The 19,758-nt window shown below is 39.6% G+C and overlaps 1 protein-coding gene across 3 annotated transcripts in view; it reads left to right on the top strand.

Annotated features, from left to right (window-relative positions):
* Positions 1-19,758, top strand: part of EGFLAM (EGF like, fibronectin type III and laminin G domains) — a 206,647-nt gene that overhangs the window by 148,715 nt on the left and 38,174 nt on the right. For all 3 annotated transcript variants that reach the window (XM_077117011.1, XM_077117012.1, XM_077117014.1), the window contains 3 exons: positions 7,581-7,770; positions 14,808-14,933; positions 15,880-16,123. In XM_077117011.1, coding sequence (XP_076973126.1) covers positions 7,581-7,770; positions 14,808-14,933; positions 15,880-16,123 — 560 coding nt within the window. The remainder of the gene's footprint in view (positions 1-7,580; positions 7,771-14,807; positions 14,934-15,879; positions 16,124-19,758) is intronic.

Below are 19,758 nucleotides of genomic sequence, written 5' to 3' on the forward strand. Positions count from 1 at the left end.
CATCACATACAAGGGAACTGCAATAAGATTAAGTTCTAATTTATCATCAGAAACCATGGAAGCTAGAAGGCAGTGGTATGATATATTTAAGGTACAAAGGAGAAAAACTGCCAGCAAAGGATTCTTTATCTAGCAAAACTATCCTTAAAAATGAGGGAGAGTTTTTAAATATTCACAGATAAACAGAAACTGTGAGAATTTGCCAATAAGAGACCTTCCCTACAAGAAATACTGAAAGGAGTTCTGTAGGCTGAAAGAAAAGATAGGAGAGAAAGGCTTAGAGGAGAGTGTAGAAATGAAGATTGTCAGTAAAGGTAACTATAAGTGTAAAAAGAGAGACAAAATAAGATATGTCATATAAAAACTAAAGGATAGAATGGTTGAAGTAAATACTGCCTTTATAATAATAACATTGAATGTTTATGAATTAAACTCCCCAATCAAAAGATTGTGAAAATGGATAAAAAGTATGATATATCAATATGCCGTCTATAAGGGACTCACCTTAGATTCAAGGACACAAATTGGTTGAAAGTGAAAGGTTGGAAAAAAATATTCTGCACAATAGTAGTCAAAAAAGAATACTAACATCAGACAAAATAGATCTTGAATGAAAAACTCTTCAAAATACAAAGAAGGACCCTACATATTAATAAGAGGAGTACTCAACCAAGAAGAAATAAGTCATAAATATTTATGCACCTAACCCAAAATACACGAGGCAAAACTGAAGGGAGAAATAGATGTTTCTATAATAATAATTAGATATGTCAATACACTACTCTCGTCAACAGATAGAACATCTAGATAGAGGATCAATGAGGAAACAGAAAACTTTTTAATGTGATAAATGAACTAGATTTAACAGGCACATACAGAACATTGCACCCCAAAACACCTGGATGTATATTCTTTTTCTGATGCCCAAAGATCATTGTTCAGAATCAAGCATATGTTGGGTAACAAAACAAGTCTGAATAAAGGTTAAAAGGTTGAAATTTTAAGAAGCATTTCGGTGCTGTTAATGGAATGAAACTAGAAATCAATAATAGGTGGTGAAGTAGAAAATTCCCAAATATATGGAGGTTAAACACACTCTTAAACAATCAGTGGGTAAAAGAAGAAATTGTAAGAGAAATCAGTAAATATCTAGTGATGAATGAAAACAAGAATGCAACATATTAAAACTTATGGGATGCAGTGAAGGCAATACTGAGAGGGAAACCTATAGCCCTAAACACCTACATTAGACAAGAATAAAGAGCTAAAATAAAAACCTAACTGCAAATGAACAGCAAACTAATTTCAAAACAACTAGAAAGAAAGAAATTACAAAAATCAGAGCAGAAACAAGTGAAATTGAGATAAAAAGAACAGTAGCAAAAATTAACAAACTCAAAAGTTGGTTCTTTGAGAGGAATAATAAAATTGACAAGAACTTAGCTAGACTGACAAAAAAGAGAGAAGGTACAAATAAATAAAATCCCAAATGAGAAGTGGGACATTAGTACTGATCCCACAGAAATAAAAGGATCATTACAGGATACTATGACCAACTGTATGCTAACAAATTATGCAACCTAGATGAAAAGGACAAATTCCTAAAACGCGTGAACAACGTACACTGACTCTACAAGAAATAGGATACCTCAACAGACCAATTATAAGTAAAAAGGCTGAACCACTCATCAAAATCTCCCAACAAAGAAAAGTCCAGGACCAGATGGCTTCACAGGGGAGTTCTACCAATTATTCCAAGAAGGTTTAATACACATCCTGCACAAACTCTTCCAAAAAATTGAAAAGGAGGGAACACTACCTAACTCATTCTATGAAGCCAACGCTACCTTAATACCAAAGCCAGATAAAAAAACTACAAGGAAAGAAAATTACAGACCAATTTCTCTCATGAATACAAATGCAAAAATCTTCAACAAATACTTGCAAATCAAATTCAACAAAGCATTAAAAAAATTATACACCGTGATCAAGTGGGTCTTATTTCAGGTATTCAAGGGTCATTCAACACAAGACAATCAATTAATGTAATAACCACATTAACAGATAGAAGGGGTAAAATCATGTGATTATCTCTATTGATGCAGAAAGGCATTTGACAAAATCCAGCATCCTTGGTCGATAAAAGCACTACAAAAGATAGAAATGAAAGGGAACGTCATCAACATGATAGAAAGCACATATGAAAAACCCACAGTTAACATTGTAATTAATGGTGAAAGACTGAAAGCTTTCCCTCTAACATCTGGAAAAAGACAAGGATACCCACTGACACCACTGTTATTCAACATTGTAATAGAGGTTCTAGCTAGAGCAGTTAGGCAGTATAAAGAATAAAAGGCATCCAAATTGAAAAGGAAGAAGTAAAACATTCACTATTTGCACATGACCTGATCCTATATATAGAAAGTCCAAAAAAATCCACGACAAAGTTACTAGAGTTCAGCAAAGTGGCAGGGTTCAATATCAACATGCAAAACTCAGTAGTGTTTCTATATGCCAGTAATGAGCAATCTGAGGAGGAAAACAAGAAAAAAATTCCATTTACAGTAGCCATTAAAAGAATCAAATATTTGGGAATAAATTTAACCAAAGATGTAAAGGACTTATACACAGAAAACTACAAAGCATTGCTTAAGAAGTCAAAGAAGACCTAAATCAATTGGAGGACATTCCATGACTATGCCTTGGAAGACTAAATATTGTTATGATGTCAATTCTACTCAATTGATTTATAGATTCAACAAAATCCCAATCAAAATTCCAATAGTCTGCTTTGAAGAAATGGAAAAGTCAATTATCAAATTTATTTGAAAGGGTAAGGGACCCCAAAAAGCCAAAAAAAAAATCTTAAAGACGAATGAAGTTGGAGGACTCATAATTCCTGACTTTAAGGCATATTATAAAGCCTCCAAACATGGTACGGGCATAAAGATAAATATATTGGCCAATGGAATCAAACCCTCACATAACCCTCACAGAACTAGACCCTCACATCTATGGCCAATTGATATTTGACAAGGCTGCCAAGTCTACTCAACTGGGACCGAATAGTCTATTTAACAAATGTTGCTGGGAGCGCTGGATATCCATATGCAAAAGAATGAAAAAGGACCCCTGTCTTCTCCCTTATACAAAAAATTGATCAAAGTGGATCAAAGACCTAAATATAAGAGTCAGGGCCATAAAACTCCTAGAAATGAATGTAAGGAAGCATGAAGATCTTGTGGTAGGTAGTGGTTTCTTAGATTTTACATCCAAAGCACAAGCAATGAAAGAAAAAAATAGAAAAATGGGACCTCTTCAAAATTAGAAACTTCTGTGCTTCAAAGGACTTTGGCAAGAAAGTGAAAAAGCAGCCTACTCAATGGGAGAAAATATTTGGAAACCACATATCAGATAAGGACTTGATATCCAGAATATATAAAGAAATCCTACAACCCAATATTAAAAAGACAAACAACCCAATTAAAAATGGGCAAAAGTCTTGAATAGACATTTTTCCAAAGAGAAAAGATGTTCAACATTACTATTTATCAGAGAAATGCAAATGAAAATTACAATGAGATATCATTTTACATCTACCAGAAGGGTACATACTACCAAAATGGCCACTAATAAAAAAGAAGAAAACTACAAGTGTTGGAGAGGATGTGGAGAAGTAGAAACACTCATTCTCTACTGGTGTAAAATGCTGCAGCCCCTGTGGAAGACAGTTTGGTGGTTCATCCGCCATATAATCCACCAATGCCATTACTAGGATACTCCTAGAAGATCTGAAAGGAAGGACATGAACAGACATTTTCACACTGATGTTCATAGCATCATTCACAATTGCAAAAAAAATGCAAGCAACCCGAGAGTTCATCAACTGATGAATTGGTAAATAAAATGTATATGCATACAATGGAATATTACTCAGCTTAGGAAGGAATGAAATCCCGAGGAATGCAACAACATGGATGAACCTTGAAGACATTATGTTCAGTGAAATAAGCCAGACACAAAAGGACAATATTGCATGATCTCACTGATATGAACTAATTATAAATGTGCAAACTCATAGAGTTAGAATCTAGGATATAGATTACCAAGAGATAAATGGAGGTAGAGAATGGGGAGCTGATACCTAATTTATGGAGAATTTCTATTTAGGTTGCTTTAAAATGTTTGTTAATGGATAGTGGTGATGATAGCACGTTATTGTGAATGTCATTAACACTGCTGAATTATGTTTGTGAATGTGGTTGAGAGGGGAAGTTTGGGGTTGTGTATGTTACTAGAAGGAAAGTTAGAGGATAAAACATGGGACTGTATAACACAGTGAATCCTGTTATGGATGAAGACTGGTTATTAGTACAGATATAAGAATGTTCTTTCATAAATTATAACAAATGTACATCATTATACAAGGAACTGATAATAGGGTGATATATGGAAAAAATATACCTAATGCAAACTTTGGACTATAGTTAACAGTAGTATTTTAATATTCTTTCATTCACTGTAGCAAAGATAGCACACCAATGCAAAGTGGCAGCAATAGAAGGGTATATGAGAACATTGTAATTTTTACATATCTTTTATGTAAGCCTACAACTTCTCTAACTAAAAGTAAATAAATAATGATAATTAAAAGAAAAACAACAAAAACATTATGCTAAGTGGAAGAAACCACATACAAGGTACTACATATAGTATGATTCCATTTATATAAAATGTAACTCTACAGAGACAGAATTAGATTCACAGTTATGTAGGGATAGTGAAGGATGGGATTGAGAGGTGACTACTAAGAGGTATGTTTTTTTTTTTATTTTGGAGTAATAAAAATTTTCTAAAACTTAGGGTAGGGGTGAATGCACAACTCTCTGTTTATGCTAAAAGCCATTGACTATACTCTTTGGATGGATGTATGGCACGTAAATGTATCTCAATAAAACTATTTTTTGAAAAAGATGGAATGGAGAAGCTATCATAGAAGCAACATCTGTGAAAATGTCTTATGGCTTCAAGCAAGGAAGTTCAATAAAGGTGAACAAACAGGGCCATGTGGTAACAATAACAAAATAAAGAAATTGTAGACTGCATTAATGGGATCACAGGATCTAGCAAAAGGAAAGTAAGAATCCTATTCCATTCTATGGTGACTTCACTTCTCTAAGAGAATTGATTTCAGGTTTGTGATCACACTGTCAGAAACCCACAGACAAACTGGAGCATATTTATAGGGCAGCCACCCAAATAGGAAGATGACGTGAAGTCTCTGGCATGACTGACTGAAGGAGAATTGTTTCATTTAGAGAAGAGGATGATGATGGTGGCTTTTCATCATAAAGTCAGAGGGAGAGTCTTGGAGAATAAGGAGTTACTCTGTGGATTCCCAAGCCTGAAGTCAAAAGCAGACAGCTTCAGAGAGAATAATTTTAGCTCCATCTAATCATACAAAGATTTGCAGAGATTCAATAGAATATCTCAGAAGAATATATTGTATCATCCTTGGGGCCATTCAGAAAATAACGAACATTTTGCAAGGGATGTAGAAGGGATATAGCACTCAATGGGAGCTTGGATTATATGTGTTTTCATATATATTTTTTCCAATTCCAAGAGTGTATGATTTTAGTGAATGTAAGAATTAATCGTGTAAGAGTATTGCTTTTAAGTAGTCTCTGGGTGAAGGTCGCCTCTGTGCTACTGGGACTTGATATGTAAGTTATATAAGCAGGACCACAGATGTGGTGTGTTTAATAAACTGTCTTGAGAGATAGGGACTTCATGTTAAATCGGGTTCCCCAGAAACAGAGGCTGAGTTTAGGAGTCCTGTGATAGTGATGTCTTCAGTGTTCCCAAGAGAAACAGATAAGAGAGAGCGGAAGATGGCCTGGGAAGGCAAGGGAGCCAGCAAGCTTGAGAGCTCAGCAGAGATTGGGGGGATGGCTTCAGCCTGATCCCACAGGGGAGCTCTGAGGTGTAAGTTATACTTCAGAGTGATTCCCACCCAAAGCAAGGAAATTGGACTTTAATACTTCTGTACCCATCAATGAATAACTGGCTGAGGGCAGCCTGGGGCAATGTGAACTCCTGGGCACTTCCAGTTCTCTGTAGAGGCAGGTAAAGCAGGCTCTAGGGACCCAAGGACAACCTCCAAGAAAAAAAACAAGCCAAGGTACAGGCTTTTGAAAGTAAAAGTATACTGACATTGTCAGCCACTCATTCCTTATTGGAGGAAGGAAAGCCCAGGCTCAAAGACTATTTGCTGGGATGTTGTAAAGGGCACCTCAAAGGAGCCATCCACCCCATAGAGGCACTGAATGCTCTAGACAAAGATTGAGTTATCAGGCCCCCTGCCATGGTCTTGGATCAGGGAAAGGGAAACTAGGAGTGAGGATGGATCCCAGAAGAAGTAATTCTGAGAATCTTAAAGAAATAAGCCAACACGGCACCTAGATTCACCACATGAAAATAGTATGTTTAGTGGGGGCAAACAGTTGCATTGATCCTTAAAGCTCATAGCAAGTACTTTGAAGGTGCTGAGATTGTAGTCAATATTTTATTTACAAATTATTCTTATCTATTCATTAGAAAAGATAAAATTTATTATATTTACTACTTTCTGGTAATAAAACTTTAAAGGATAATGATTTACATTTCTGTTGCTTACCTTTTGGACATTTTATGGGTTCTGACAGCATGTCTTTCCCCAACACTCCTGTTACCCTTTTCATTTATTTATTTTTGTGTGCATGGTCCGGGAATCAAACCCAGGTCTCCCACATGGAAGGTGAGCCATCTACCACTGAACCACCCATGCACCTTCCATTACCCTTTAAAACAAAACAATAAGTTATTTCTGTACTTAAGGAAAAAAAAAAAAAAGAATGACCAAGGGTGCCTTAATTCTGTCCACCTAATGTTCAACTCTGTATTTTGTAACTTCAAAACCTGCAATCTAGGTTGTGGTTTGGTCTAAGATTGGACATTTCCTTGCCTAACTGTAATAACACTTTTTAAAAAGTTGCATGCATGACCAAATTTCAAAATATTTTACAGCACAATTTGTTTGGTAATCCTTGCCCACCCCTCATGCTCATACAGTGTTTCTTGCAAAAGATGGCATAAAGGTGACCAGGATTGTGAAAGAATAAACATTAGCCCACGTATGCACACAATTAATATGGTCACCTCTTGAGGGCACAGAATAACCCTATGACCTGTCCAAGGTACACAGTAAGTTGGTGACAGGACTGAAGAGAGAATTTATTTTGGATACTCAGCACAGTACATTGCTGTGCTGGTCTTGGCTCTGACATGCCTTCTCTTCTCTCGTAGGCATTCCAAAATAATCCCTTCTAAAAACACAGCCCTCTGAGGAGCTCGCTGAGTTTCCTCTGGTAACCATGAATTTAATTTTCCAAAAGGGCAATGTCTTAGCCATAAACATAGATGCAAAGAAAACACTGCTCCTGTAACCTACTTCTTGATCATGCCGCCTATCAAAATTGGTTGAACTTTGGCTTTTGATTTTGTTTAGTGAGATGCAGTTTTCATCTTTCTTAAAGGGCCAGTACAGTAAAATTACCTTCCGGACACCTCTCTATCTTGGTGGAGCTCCCAGCGCTTACTGGTTGGTCAGAGCAGCAGGAACAAGCCAAAGCTTTCAAGGTTGTGTGCAGTCACTCACTGTTAATGGGAAGAGAATCGACCTGAGGCCCTGGCCACTAGGGAAAGCACTCAGTGGGGCCGATGTGGGTAAGTGGTTGCCCAGTGGATTGGGTCCTGTTGTGGAACTGCCTTTCTGGCTTGGGGCAGGGTGGTGAGGAGTTCTTTGGGTTGCAGCTCTGGACATCCCATTAACAATCTGGTTAAAGGAGAGAGGATGACCCAAGGGGTAAAGGTGGTGCTGCCAGACACAATGGCTCTGATCTGAACACAAAGATATAGTAAACAATATGGCACACAGAATCCTTGGTTCTATCTCGCTGCTGTCTTGGAACTCTTCATGAAAAGTGCCATGGTATCATTGACAAAGCAACAAGCAATCCAGTCCCTTCACTCTACCTTTCCACTCCAGTGAAAAGCTAACACAATAATATAAAAGAGTTGTCATATGTTCTCTGCATCATAGAGAAGTGATCAAAATCAAATTCTTGACCACTCATTTAATCCACACTAACTCTAGGAGGCAGCAATTATTATTATACTCATTTTATAGATGAAAAAACAGTCTTGGAGAAGTTATATTACTTATCCAAAATAGCAGGAAGAGTTTGGATTGTTTTTAAAGCCAGAAAGACATTTAGTCTATTACTTGAGACAGAACCTAGATAATTCTAAGGTTTGTTAATTTATTCACTCAATGATATTAGAATTCTGGATTGGTGCCTCTGTGATTCTCTTGCTTTTCACTCAATTACAATATGGTACTACAACTCTAAGCATCACATCCTTATATGGCAGTGTCCTTGGCAGGAAATGGCAAGTCTATTTCTTGGGTCCCTTGTCTGTTGATCTCCAAGATGTTATTTTTGAAAGAATGGCACAGTGAATACCCATTTATCTGCTACCCAGATTCCACAAAAATATTTTGCTACATTTGCTTTATTATATATCAATACATTCCTCTCTCCACCCCTTGATCAGAGCTGGGATTCAATCCTCATGACTCCAGGTACAGTTGTTTTTTGTTTATTTATAGCTAATACTATTTGAACATGTGCTACATGTAGGCACTATTATAAGCACTTATTACTTTAATCTTCCCAAGAATCCTATGAAGTAGGTGATTTGAGTAGCCTTATTTTACAGAGGAGAACCAGAACAGGTCAGTTAAGTGACTTGTCTGAGATCACACAGCTAGTAATTAGAGGAGTCTAATTAGTGGTGTCTAAATGTTACCATGGCCATTCTGGCTCCAGACTGTGCCCTCTTAACCATGGCGTCTACAACATCAAAAGTTCCCAAGTTGCTTTCAAATTGCTTTCCCACGCCTTGCTTGCTCTTAAAGGTGATGGCATTGTTAGAACCACAGAAGATGAAGTTCACTTAAAAGGAAAGTGTTACTATCTATATATTATTCCCTGTGCTAATTTTCCCCCAGTTGATCACTTAAAGTACCCAATAAATGGCAATGACTAAAATGATCATCAAGCACCGCTTTTGGTGGGACAGTGTCTCCAAAATCCCTTTCCTTGGACATGATGATTCAGAACATAAGAACCCAGCTCTTCTACCAGGAGTCTCATGTGATATGGTGGTTAAGAGCCTAGATGCTGCAGGCAGATTGCCTGGATTTGGCAAATCAATTAATAACTCATTTTGGTTTGCTAAATCTGCTAGAATAAAAATATACAGCAATCAGTTGGCTTTTATAAAGGCTTCTGGGCTTGATTGCTCTCAGCCTCTGTTTCCAGTGGCATTCTCTCCAAGCATCTATGGGTCCTTGCTTTCCCTCTCTGGGGTCGCATCTTTGAACTCTCTGTGTCCAGCTGGGTCTTCTCTCAGCATCTCCAGGGCATCTCTCTCCCTTTGTGTCCTTCACTTGGTTTCATCTGTGCTTTCTCTATCAACTCTAAGCCCTCTCTCCCTCTCTCCATGAGTGCTTTAAAGACTCCAGTAAACTAATTAAGGCTTACCTTGAATGGGCAGGACCACATCTCCATGGGAATAATCTAATCAAAATGCACAACCCACAATTGGGTGGGTCACATCTCCCTGGAAATAACCTAATCAAAAAGTCCCACTCAACAATAGGTCTGACCCCACAACACTGGATTACAAGAACTTGGCTTTTCTGGGGTATGTAACAGTTTCAAACTAGCATAGCTCTGAAACTCAGTTTCCCCAGCTATTATTAATAGACTTTACTTCTAAGATTATTTTAAGTGAGTTGTGATGCATACATAACATTTAGAATAGGGCCTTACTCATAGTAAACAAAATGTAAATATTTCCTACTATTAATATCATTAGTAGTAATATTCTGGACTCTACCCATCAGGTAGTAGAGGTTGTTCCTTGTTTACTCATTGACCTGACAGTGTCAAATGAAGGACAAATCTGGCAGTCTTGATGCTGCCTGGTTACCTCTGACAGGTAGCTCAAACATTGCAAAGTTTAGCAAGAGCTATTTTCTGCCAGCTTTTAAAATTCTAACACAATGGGATGCCAATCTCGCCACTGAGAAGATGGCACTAGAGGGCCCACTTTTGGGATTCTGTGATACCTGGGGGTAGCTATTGTATTATTAGGTTTCTCTCCCTAAACATAAATGGCAGGCACCAGTCATGTTGCCCTTATTCATTTCTTCCCCTTGGGTACAAGAGTGGCGTTGGTTATCCTTCCTCAACCTCCATATTTGCTCCCCTTTGAGTTGTTTCTTCCTGATGAGGGAAACTGGGCTCATGACAGCAGCAAGGAGTTCTGGTAGAGCTACATCCTTCCAGAAGAAAGCGGTATAGCTTCAAAGTAATGGTTCTTCCAACTAACATCACTAACTTGGCATTCCCATCTTCAACCACAACTTTCTGTTTTACATCACAACCTCACCAAACCTGTTTTCACTCCTCAAAGGGACCTTTCATTATGCAACTCCTCTCACTTCAATTCCTCTATTAGACTGTTCACAGACACTGAATTCTCTCCTCACCTGCCATTCTAGTGTACTCAGTGATCTCAGCAAACTTTTGGGTTCTCCAACCGATTCTGTCCTTTAGTCCAAGCCCTTTGTAAGGGTTGACACTTTATGAAATTTTGTCCACCCAAAATTTCAAACCTAAGACACATGACTTATTTTTTCCAGTCCTGTCATGGGTCTCTGCACCCTGCTGGAGAAATGTCACAGAATCAAGCATCCTCAGGTTCTCTGAGATTCAAGAAGTCTGGGAGGAGGGGCATGGGTCTTGCTGTGGTTTACCAATCGTTTTACTTTCTTTCATTCAATGAGTACCTAGTTGAACACCTACCCAGTGCTAGTCATCATTTTGCTGGGTGCTGGGGATTAAGTAATGAACAAGACAAGCCTAGACTTCATGTAGGTACTGTGAGAGACCCAATTAATCAAATAATCCCAAATAAATATAAAACTAAATTGGGGGGAATGATAGTTCAGTAGTAGTGTATAATAAGGAGAATTCCTATCCTGGGGATCAGGGAAGGCATTTCCAAGCAAGCAGGTAAAGCTGATACCTGAAAAAAAAAAAGAAAAGTTAGAAGGTGGAGAAAAGGAGGAAGAACTTTCTAATCAGAGGGGATGGTTTATTCCAATAGTGTGTGAGGGGGAGTTAGGTCATGTGATCTGGTTTGTGTTTTGAAAAAAACCTCTGGCTGTACACAGGTGATTGGAAATGGTATTCAGTGGGTACATGTAGGCATACTGGGGTTTTCTTACTAAAGTCCAGATGAGAGATATGGTGGCTTGATCTTGGATGATGGTGGTGGTAGAGATACAGTGTGATCTGATCGATCTTTGGGGGGAAATAGATAGGCCTTTGGTTATGGATCAGGGGATGAAGGGCTGGAGGCTTCTCCATGTTCACGGCTTCCTTAATAGACTCTACCCAGTGGGGTTCTACCACCTTGTCGCTCCAGAGGGGCCCAATGTCTCTCCTGTCCCTCACCTCACTGTCTAGCATAAGCCCATCACCACACCTGCCATATAATAGGCATCGGAATAAAGGTATTTCGTATGTTGATGAATGAGGTCCAGCCAGCTCTATGTACACATAACCCTACAACTGCCCTCGCATCCTTCCTCCCAGTTTCAGAGTTGAAAGTGTTTCTTCTCTCTAAAACTAACCTCTTCATCTGTGCACTGCACTCGCCATTTCCTATGCACTTTCCTACTTTCCTGGGGGGTTGCTGACCTGATTATCATTCCTCTCAATAGCTCCAGGGTCCTTAATCTTTCTTAAGCCACAGCCCCCTTTGGCAGGCTGGTGAAGTCCACGGACCTCTTCTCAGGACAACTTTTTGTAAATCCAAAGAATAAGATACCTATTATTATAAAGAAAAACAATTATGTTGAAATACAGCCATAACATACTTCTAAAGTTCTGATGTTATAATATATGTACTTCTTTATAAAATATTAAAGAACAAGACTGTTTAATGGTAGGTATAATAACTACCATGAGGTCAAAGTAATGATGACCATAAACAATACTTTGAGATATCTGCAACAAATGGAATTGGGATATGAAAATAACAATCAGGGCTGTTGGTCACAAGTCACAAGAACTACAAGTACTAGAGGTTTGTTGCCTGCATTAATAGTTGAAGGAAATACTCAATTCCAGTTAGAGGTTAGGGAAAAAAATGTTTTCCCATCTAAGTTCATACATGTCCAGCTCTAGCTAATTCAAACTCGTGCAGGTTCTCTCTGGCTTAAATAACTGCCATCCTTCCCATGTCTTTGCTACTGGTCTAGTCTGAGAACCCTGGGAATCTCTCCTATCTTTCAAGGTCTGACTGGGGCTTCCCTTCCTGGTGTCCTGTCTGACCCTGTTGTGATGGGACTTCTTCTTCCTTCTACCATACACCAAAACTGTTCTCCTAAAGCACCGAGTGGCTTTCTTTTTACAAAGCCCAGCAGCTCGTCCTCCTGGACCTCCCAGCAGGATTAGTTCACACTGATTTCTCTCTCTGTATCAGTTCTTCCCTGAGCTTCCCTGCACCAGCCCTTTCTGGGTTGTCTGGCTTCTTCACGCTGTTCTGCTTTGTCTTCTCTGTCGGCCCTCTGCCCTTCTCCAGTTGCCTGGGAGATCCATGGGGCCCTTTCATCCTGACCTCTCTTGGGGAACCCATCCATTCTTAAAGTACAGGGTCACCCCACAAATCCCCCCAACCCCCTTCAGGTTTCACCTGTGCACATATTCCTTACTGCCTACTGAACACAGAACCCATTTTCAGTAGTTACCCTTAAATTGGGCAAGAGTGATTTCCTCTGCTTCTCAGAAACTTTCACCCTTGCCACCATTCTTTCAGTCTCCCAATTCCTTGAGGTCTAACCAGAAATCTTGAGCCCCCCCCCCCCCCGCTCCTTCCACCTCTCAATTAAGCCAGGCATTTCTTCTTTCCCTGTGTCTCTCTGTTTCCTCTGCTGTCACCCTACCCAGTCCCTGTTTACCTCCCAGTGGATTCTTTTCTACTTTGTACCCCATCACTCTTGTATCCCAGTGCCGGACTAGTCTTGCTGAAACAGTGCTTTCATCTAACAAACAATTCTGGCTGGCTTTCATGCTCTCCTCCCACTCCACCCTACCTCTTAAAACACAAAAAAAGTCACAACACAGAAGATTTGAAAGAAATTTCTTCTATGTGTATCTAAAACAACCTAAGGATTCCATTTCTTCCTGTGTGGATCAGCCCTTCTCTGAGGACAATCTCAACCCACAGGAACTGGTAGAATAGGAAGGGCCCTGTGAGAGTTTGACTCCCAGAGATCCAAGCCAGCCACTCCATGGAGCCTGTGAATACTGGCTGAATGGAAACCACTGGTCACTTCTGCCTGAATGTCCAATGACCCCCTGCTGGAATTTCCAGGTACCATCCCATTCCAGCTACAGTAGCAAGCTACCTAAAAGGCCTTTAGGTACATTATGTTTTCAGCCCTTGAAATCAGTCTCCTCTTTTGGGCACACCTCTATGCCCAGCCCTTCCTCCTTTTTCCTGTGATGCTTTATGGAAAGAAAAGCCTAGATCAATCCAGCAAACACAGATGGGTGATGAGGAAAAGATAAAAGACTCATCCTGCTGGATGACACAGCCAGGCCAAGGAAGACTCTTTATACTGTGGGGGTCAAGCTGCTGGAGAGCATGAAGTGGAACACTGGAGACTGATGGGGCCAGAGCTAGACACTTCACAGACCAACCAGAGACTTGCCTCCTTTATCTCCATCCCAAGACAAAGGGTTTTGTACTCACCTATTTAGTCCTGGGTCAGAGGGTAACCCATCTGTCTTATTTCTCATAGACAAGGCGTAAAGGAAGTCCACGGAAGCAGAACAACAGCTGCTCAGAAGAGCCGGTTTCCTTTTGTCACTTCATCTCAAGATATACACTTGAAAAATTAAAAAAGTATATCCCTCATGGGTCCTCTGTGATAGGTTTGGTAAAGAGATCCAACCCATTTGATGTCGAACCTTTCACCACTCTTTACTTTAGAGCACCTACATGCCACTTATAAAGTGGCAACTTTGGAATTAGAAAATAGAGATTATGGACCCACGTCCTAAGGTGTTATGGAACCTTCTCCCACCCCTCCAGACACAGGCATCAACAACTCAGGCCAGTTAATGAGCTTAGACACGATCACTTAACTCCTTCAGTGCTTATCGTACTTACCTCAACATTGAATCAACAAGGCCATGGCACTTAAGCTCATTGGAATTGCACAAATTTGAATGCTTTTAACATAAACACTCAGGCGGCATTTGGAGAGACTGAAATACATCCTGTGGGAACAACAGAGAGATTCATTAAAGCAGAAACAACTCAGTCATCTCGTCAGTCCTCATAAAATTGCCCAGTAATTTATTATATAATTTATGGTGTCTATCATGTCTTGAAGAGTCTCTGAGTCTCTTAATAAAGGGCAAGCCAAAATCAAATTAAAATGAAGAAAGGTTCTGCTTCTCCTGAAAGCCAGTTTGCAGTTGTGTAGGATTCAAATTAACAGTTCCTACTGAGCTGTATTTATTTAAAACCATGAGTTGTTGGAGTGGTCAGCTCCATCATCTTGGACTGGCACGTGTAATAAATCAGTTTTGTAATTCCCATTCTGTCTTTAGGGGAATGCAGCAGTGGAATCTGTGATGAGGCCTCTTGCATCAATGGTGGCACTTGCACAGCAACCAAAGCCGACTCCTACATTTGCCTCTGTCCCCTTGGGTTTAAAGGTCGACATTGTGAAGATGGTGAGAAAGAAGCAAGTTGGTTTCTGTCTGCATGTTAATTCATGGTTGATGTAATTTTCTGTCAATCTACTTTGTAGCAGAGTCCTATACATTTGGATGGGATCAGGGTTGCTTCATCAGGAGAGATGGGAGAATCTTTTTTTTATTAGGTGGGCATGTCTCAAAGTATGGAGCCAGTGATTTGTTGCACCTAGGTAAGGCAAGCATAGGCTCCTCTTGGTCCTCCTCAAATAACTTTTTTTTTAAATAATTTTTAAAAACTCATACTTGTGTGGTTTGTATCAGACTGAATTGGAAGCACTTAAAGCCTCTGCTCTTTAGAATATCTGATAGGTTCAGAGAAAAGATTTAAAGGATATAGAGGTGCATTAATATTGTGAGGGGACAGAAGTGTTATTTTTTCTTCTTTGTACCAGTCTGCCGAATTATTCCACCTCTCAGCAGTAAACACACACATTTAATAACTGAAAATGTAAAAGATTTTGGAAAACCATGCAGAAAACTGAAAGGGTTTGGGAAAACATATCTTTACTTTTTCAGAATTCCAAAATTAAAAACAAAAGAAAACGAAAGTGGGGCTAAGACCACAAAGCTAGTCAAATTCCTCCACAGGTAATTCAGATTTAAATCTAAGGCACCACACCGGGGGAAATATATATATATATTTTTAATACTACATAATCTTTCACTAATTCCTGTATCCAGCCAGCAGGGAAGAGAAAGCACATGGAGGATGGAGTGAAGCTTAAGGGGTCAGACCTGGGGTCTGTATAACACTCCCCTCCACATTCCTTTGTCCAGCATTTGGTCACACTGCAGGGCAGCTGGGAAATGTAGTTTACCTCTGGGCGGGGAGAAAGAGGACATGGTTGTGGAAGAACAACTAGCACGTTTTCTGTCGCAGAGAGATTTCTAACGACATTTCTAATGGGGCTTGTTTCTCCAGCTTTCACCCTGGCCATTCCACAATTCAGAGAGTCCCTGAGGTCCTATGCAGCAACCCCCTGGCCTCTGGAGCCCCGGCATTACCTTTCCTTCATGGAGTTAGAGATTACATTTCGGCCAGATTCGGGAGACGGCGTGCTTCTGTACAGCTATGATACGGACAGCAAGGACTTCCTGTCCATCAACATGGCAGGCCGCCACGTGGAGTTCCGTTTCGACTGTGGCTCTGGAACAGGTGTTCTCAGGTAAGGCTGAGGCCTTCTCAGACCCCTTCCCTGAAAAGGCCAAGCAGCAGCCATTTGGGAAAACAAGATCAAATTACCATCCCACAATCCTCCCTGTTCCTGTCCCTCCTACAAGGTTATCTTTTCTGAAACCTGTCCTAATTCATACCAGATGAGCTAGGCTTCTCCTACCTGCAAACTTTTCTTTGCTCAAATAACTCCCCAGCCCGTAGCAATTCTCTGCTTTAAACTATGGGAAACAGACTTGCCTCTGCTGGGAGCCAAACTGCCTTTATTTCCCCTGGAGGCCCTGCGATGCTGTCAGGAGAAACTTGATAAGTAACAGTTAATCAGCACCTTTCACAGAGCTTCACATGGTGGGCATTCAACAAAAGCTATGTCGAATAGCAAAAAAAAAAAAGTACGAAGGGCTATTTAATAAACAGCAATATCCTTTAAATTTTGACGTTCCCGGTACACTATTTCTTTGACAGGAACTAATTATTTAGCAAGTGTACAGGCAAAAGCACTGGGGCCGCTTACTCACCAGTCTGGATAGAAAGAAATCTGACAATGACTCATTACCAATGCAAAGAACCCTTCCCTGATGAGTCTGCTTGAGACAACAGAAAGAAAGGGTGTGATGAGTGTTTTCACTCCCCAGGCAGCAGACAGGTGCTTCTAAAGAATTTGCTGGTATATGCTGAGTTGGTTCTGAGCGGTCAAAACTTTCCTCTTACTGTCTAGTGGGTACTAGTACTTTACTTAGCAAATCAGTGGTTCCTAGCCCATAAGCCAGTATCTTTTTGAATCCCCTGGAGGCTGCGGTTGCTCGCGCAGGTGGGTCTTTTTCTTATTTATGTCTCCCTCTTCTCATTGTGTTTCCCCCTTGGTAGTTTTAACCTTCCAGCCCGAGGTCTATTGATCTATTGCAGACACGCTTCTGGTTCATACATATGTCTAATTCATCTCTTTTGAAAATCACTAAGATGTTTTTCTCATTGGTGCCTTGCAGCAGGAAATTAGTTTGCTTTGTTCGTAAGAAAATTGCGGGCTCTGTTCAATCGCTCTTCCTATTGCTGGACTGTCATTTTTAGAAAGAGTAGGTGGGTGAGATGTTACCACTGTGCATTGCCCTTAACTGCTGACCATTCCTCATAGCTGATGGGAAATGCTTGTTGCATGAGGTTTCGACATTTGTTAGAAAGGATGGTCTGGGTTTTTCCTGTGGCTGCATTCCTACACCTAGGTCACACTTCCACCTTGGAGTGTGGGACTCCAAGTGGACAAATATTTTTGTATCTCTGCTGATGTAAATACAGTCTATTTCTCAAGACAACTCTGGTGGGTTGTTAATTGATTCAATTTACATATGATTATGCAAAACAGCCTAAGCAATTCACTTAGAATTATATGTCAAGTTGAAAAAGGAAGACACCTTGATTATCACCTTGTACTTTCAAATGACTTCTTCCTGGATAATGATGGCCTGAAAGAGGCAAGGAAGGGTTGTCCCACCTCCTGCCCTCCACCCTGCATCTCAGCTCAGACTGTGGGGTCGCAGGCACATGGGACACTCAGAAGTCCAGCATTCCTCTTTGTGATAACTCAGTGCCTACTTTTTGACAATAAGTGGTGGTTTGTTTTTTTTTTTCGCATGGGCAGGTGCCCAGAATCGAACCTGGGTCTCCGACATGGCAGGCAGAATTCTGCCTGCTGAGCCACCATGGCCCACCCTAGGTGTTTTTAATTAAAAAAAAAAAAACACAAATTATTATTCCCCTGTCATTTGAGAAAGGCTATTGGAAAAAGAATTTTTAAGTGTTAAGTGTGATTAAAAGGAGGCAAGCTCTCAGAGTTTCCAAGGAAGAAACAGCCATCTGTTTGCTTGACCTATCTTTCTCAAACGTAAGCTGACAAGAGCAAGCATTGTTGGCGTTGCAGATGCCCTTTGGAAGCTCCTTACTTTGAAACCCATTTCAAAGACTTCCTGCCTAATTAAGAAAATTAACTGAAATTCTGAACCACGGGAAGTTGTAGAGTTGGCCAAATCACTTTAACTTTAGAAAAGGCTAAAGTGGTCACATTTATTATGAACTTGACTTAAAAACTGAGACAATTGAAATGAGCCTTTATGGCCCAAATCAATATAATTGTGCCAAGGAAAGCCATATATTGACAAGGAATGGCTTCTGCAGGACAAGAACACGACGACAACGCTGGCTGTTCTTACCAAGACAGCCTACTTAAAAAGTGCAGCTTGTTGCTTTATTGCATATTGATTTAACCGAGGCGATTACATTCTAATTGCTAAGGACAAATCACAAAAGCATTTGCCAAAGCAAAAAATCAAGTGAGGAGGTGGTGACCTTTCAATAATCACGTCCATTGGTATTCCTGATGGTTTTTTAAAGATGATTCAGGACCAAAAGATATTGGGAGGTTCAGTGAGGGCCAGGAACTAGGCATTGTTAGAAATGCAAATGCAATAATTACACCCTTCCTGTACACCTCACTTTAAATAGTAACAAGCGAAACTCCCATACATATCATTTAAATCTCATTTGTTTCCACCTTGAATTAATAATTGCATTTCTGAAGTTGTTTTATTCCTTATCACAGCATCAGAAAACATGTACTCTGTCCCCTCACCCCAGTTTTATTATGATGAATTTCAAACAGACGGAAAAGTTGAAAGAACTGTACAGCAAACATCCTTATACCGATCCCTATGGACCGTAATTAACATTTTGATATATTTGCATTATCATTTATTTATTTGTCCTTCCATTCCTCTACCCATCCACCAATCCATCTTATTATTTTCATGCATGTGAAAGGATGCTTCAGACATCAAGTGTCAAGGACACTGTCTTTGTACCATACTCCATATATGTTTTTTCTCTTTTTCAAAGCAAAATTACCATCACATTTTGTTCTCATGTCATTCTTCATCTAGAAAACTGGACTCAGCATAATGACATTTCAGGCTTAAGGCTTGTAAGGAATAAATAAAATAATAAATGCAATGCTGTTAGAATGAAGGGATCCAATAAACAGTAGCTAGTACTGTTATTGTTTCTAAAAAGGTATTATTGTTTTCTCTCTTTTTTATTGTTTTAATTTTACAGAATAAATTGAGGCATCTAACATTATCCATTTCATCAGCGCTAAATTGATGAACATTACCCATAACATCAATGATGCTAACAGTCTTAGTCTGTCATGGCCGCTATGACAAATAATATCTAATGGGTTGGCTTAAGAATTTTTTGGTTCATGGTTTTAGAGGCCAGAAGTCCCAAATCGAGGTGCTGGCAAGGAAATACTTTCTTTTGGAGTTTTTAGCATTCAGATGATGGCTTGTCACAATTCTTGGTTTTTCTTGACTTGCATCTTTGCCTCTGTTGCATAGAAATGTCTTTGATTTCCTTCTGTGGCTTTCTCTGACTTCTGGCTTCTTCTGGTTTCTGGTTTCTACCAACTGCATCCGAATTTCCTCTCTTTAGAAGGCCTACCATTAATATGAATTAAGACCTACCCTGATTCAATTTGGCTCGACCTTAACTAATAAAAACATCTCCATAAGGTTCTATTTACAAGTAGGTTCACACCAACAGAAACATGGATTAATATTAAAACATGTCTTTTGTTGG

This window comes from Tamandua tetradactyla, chromosome 9, assembly GCF_023851605.1.
Source record: "Tamandua tetradactyla isolate mTamTet1 chromosome 9, mTamTet1.pri, whole genome shotgun sequence".
Classification (NCBI taxonomy): Eukaryota; Metazoa; Chordata; class Mammalia; order Pilosa; family Myrmecophagidae; genus Tamandua; species Tamandua tetradactyla.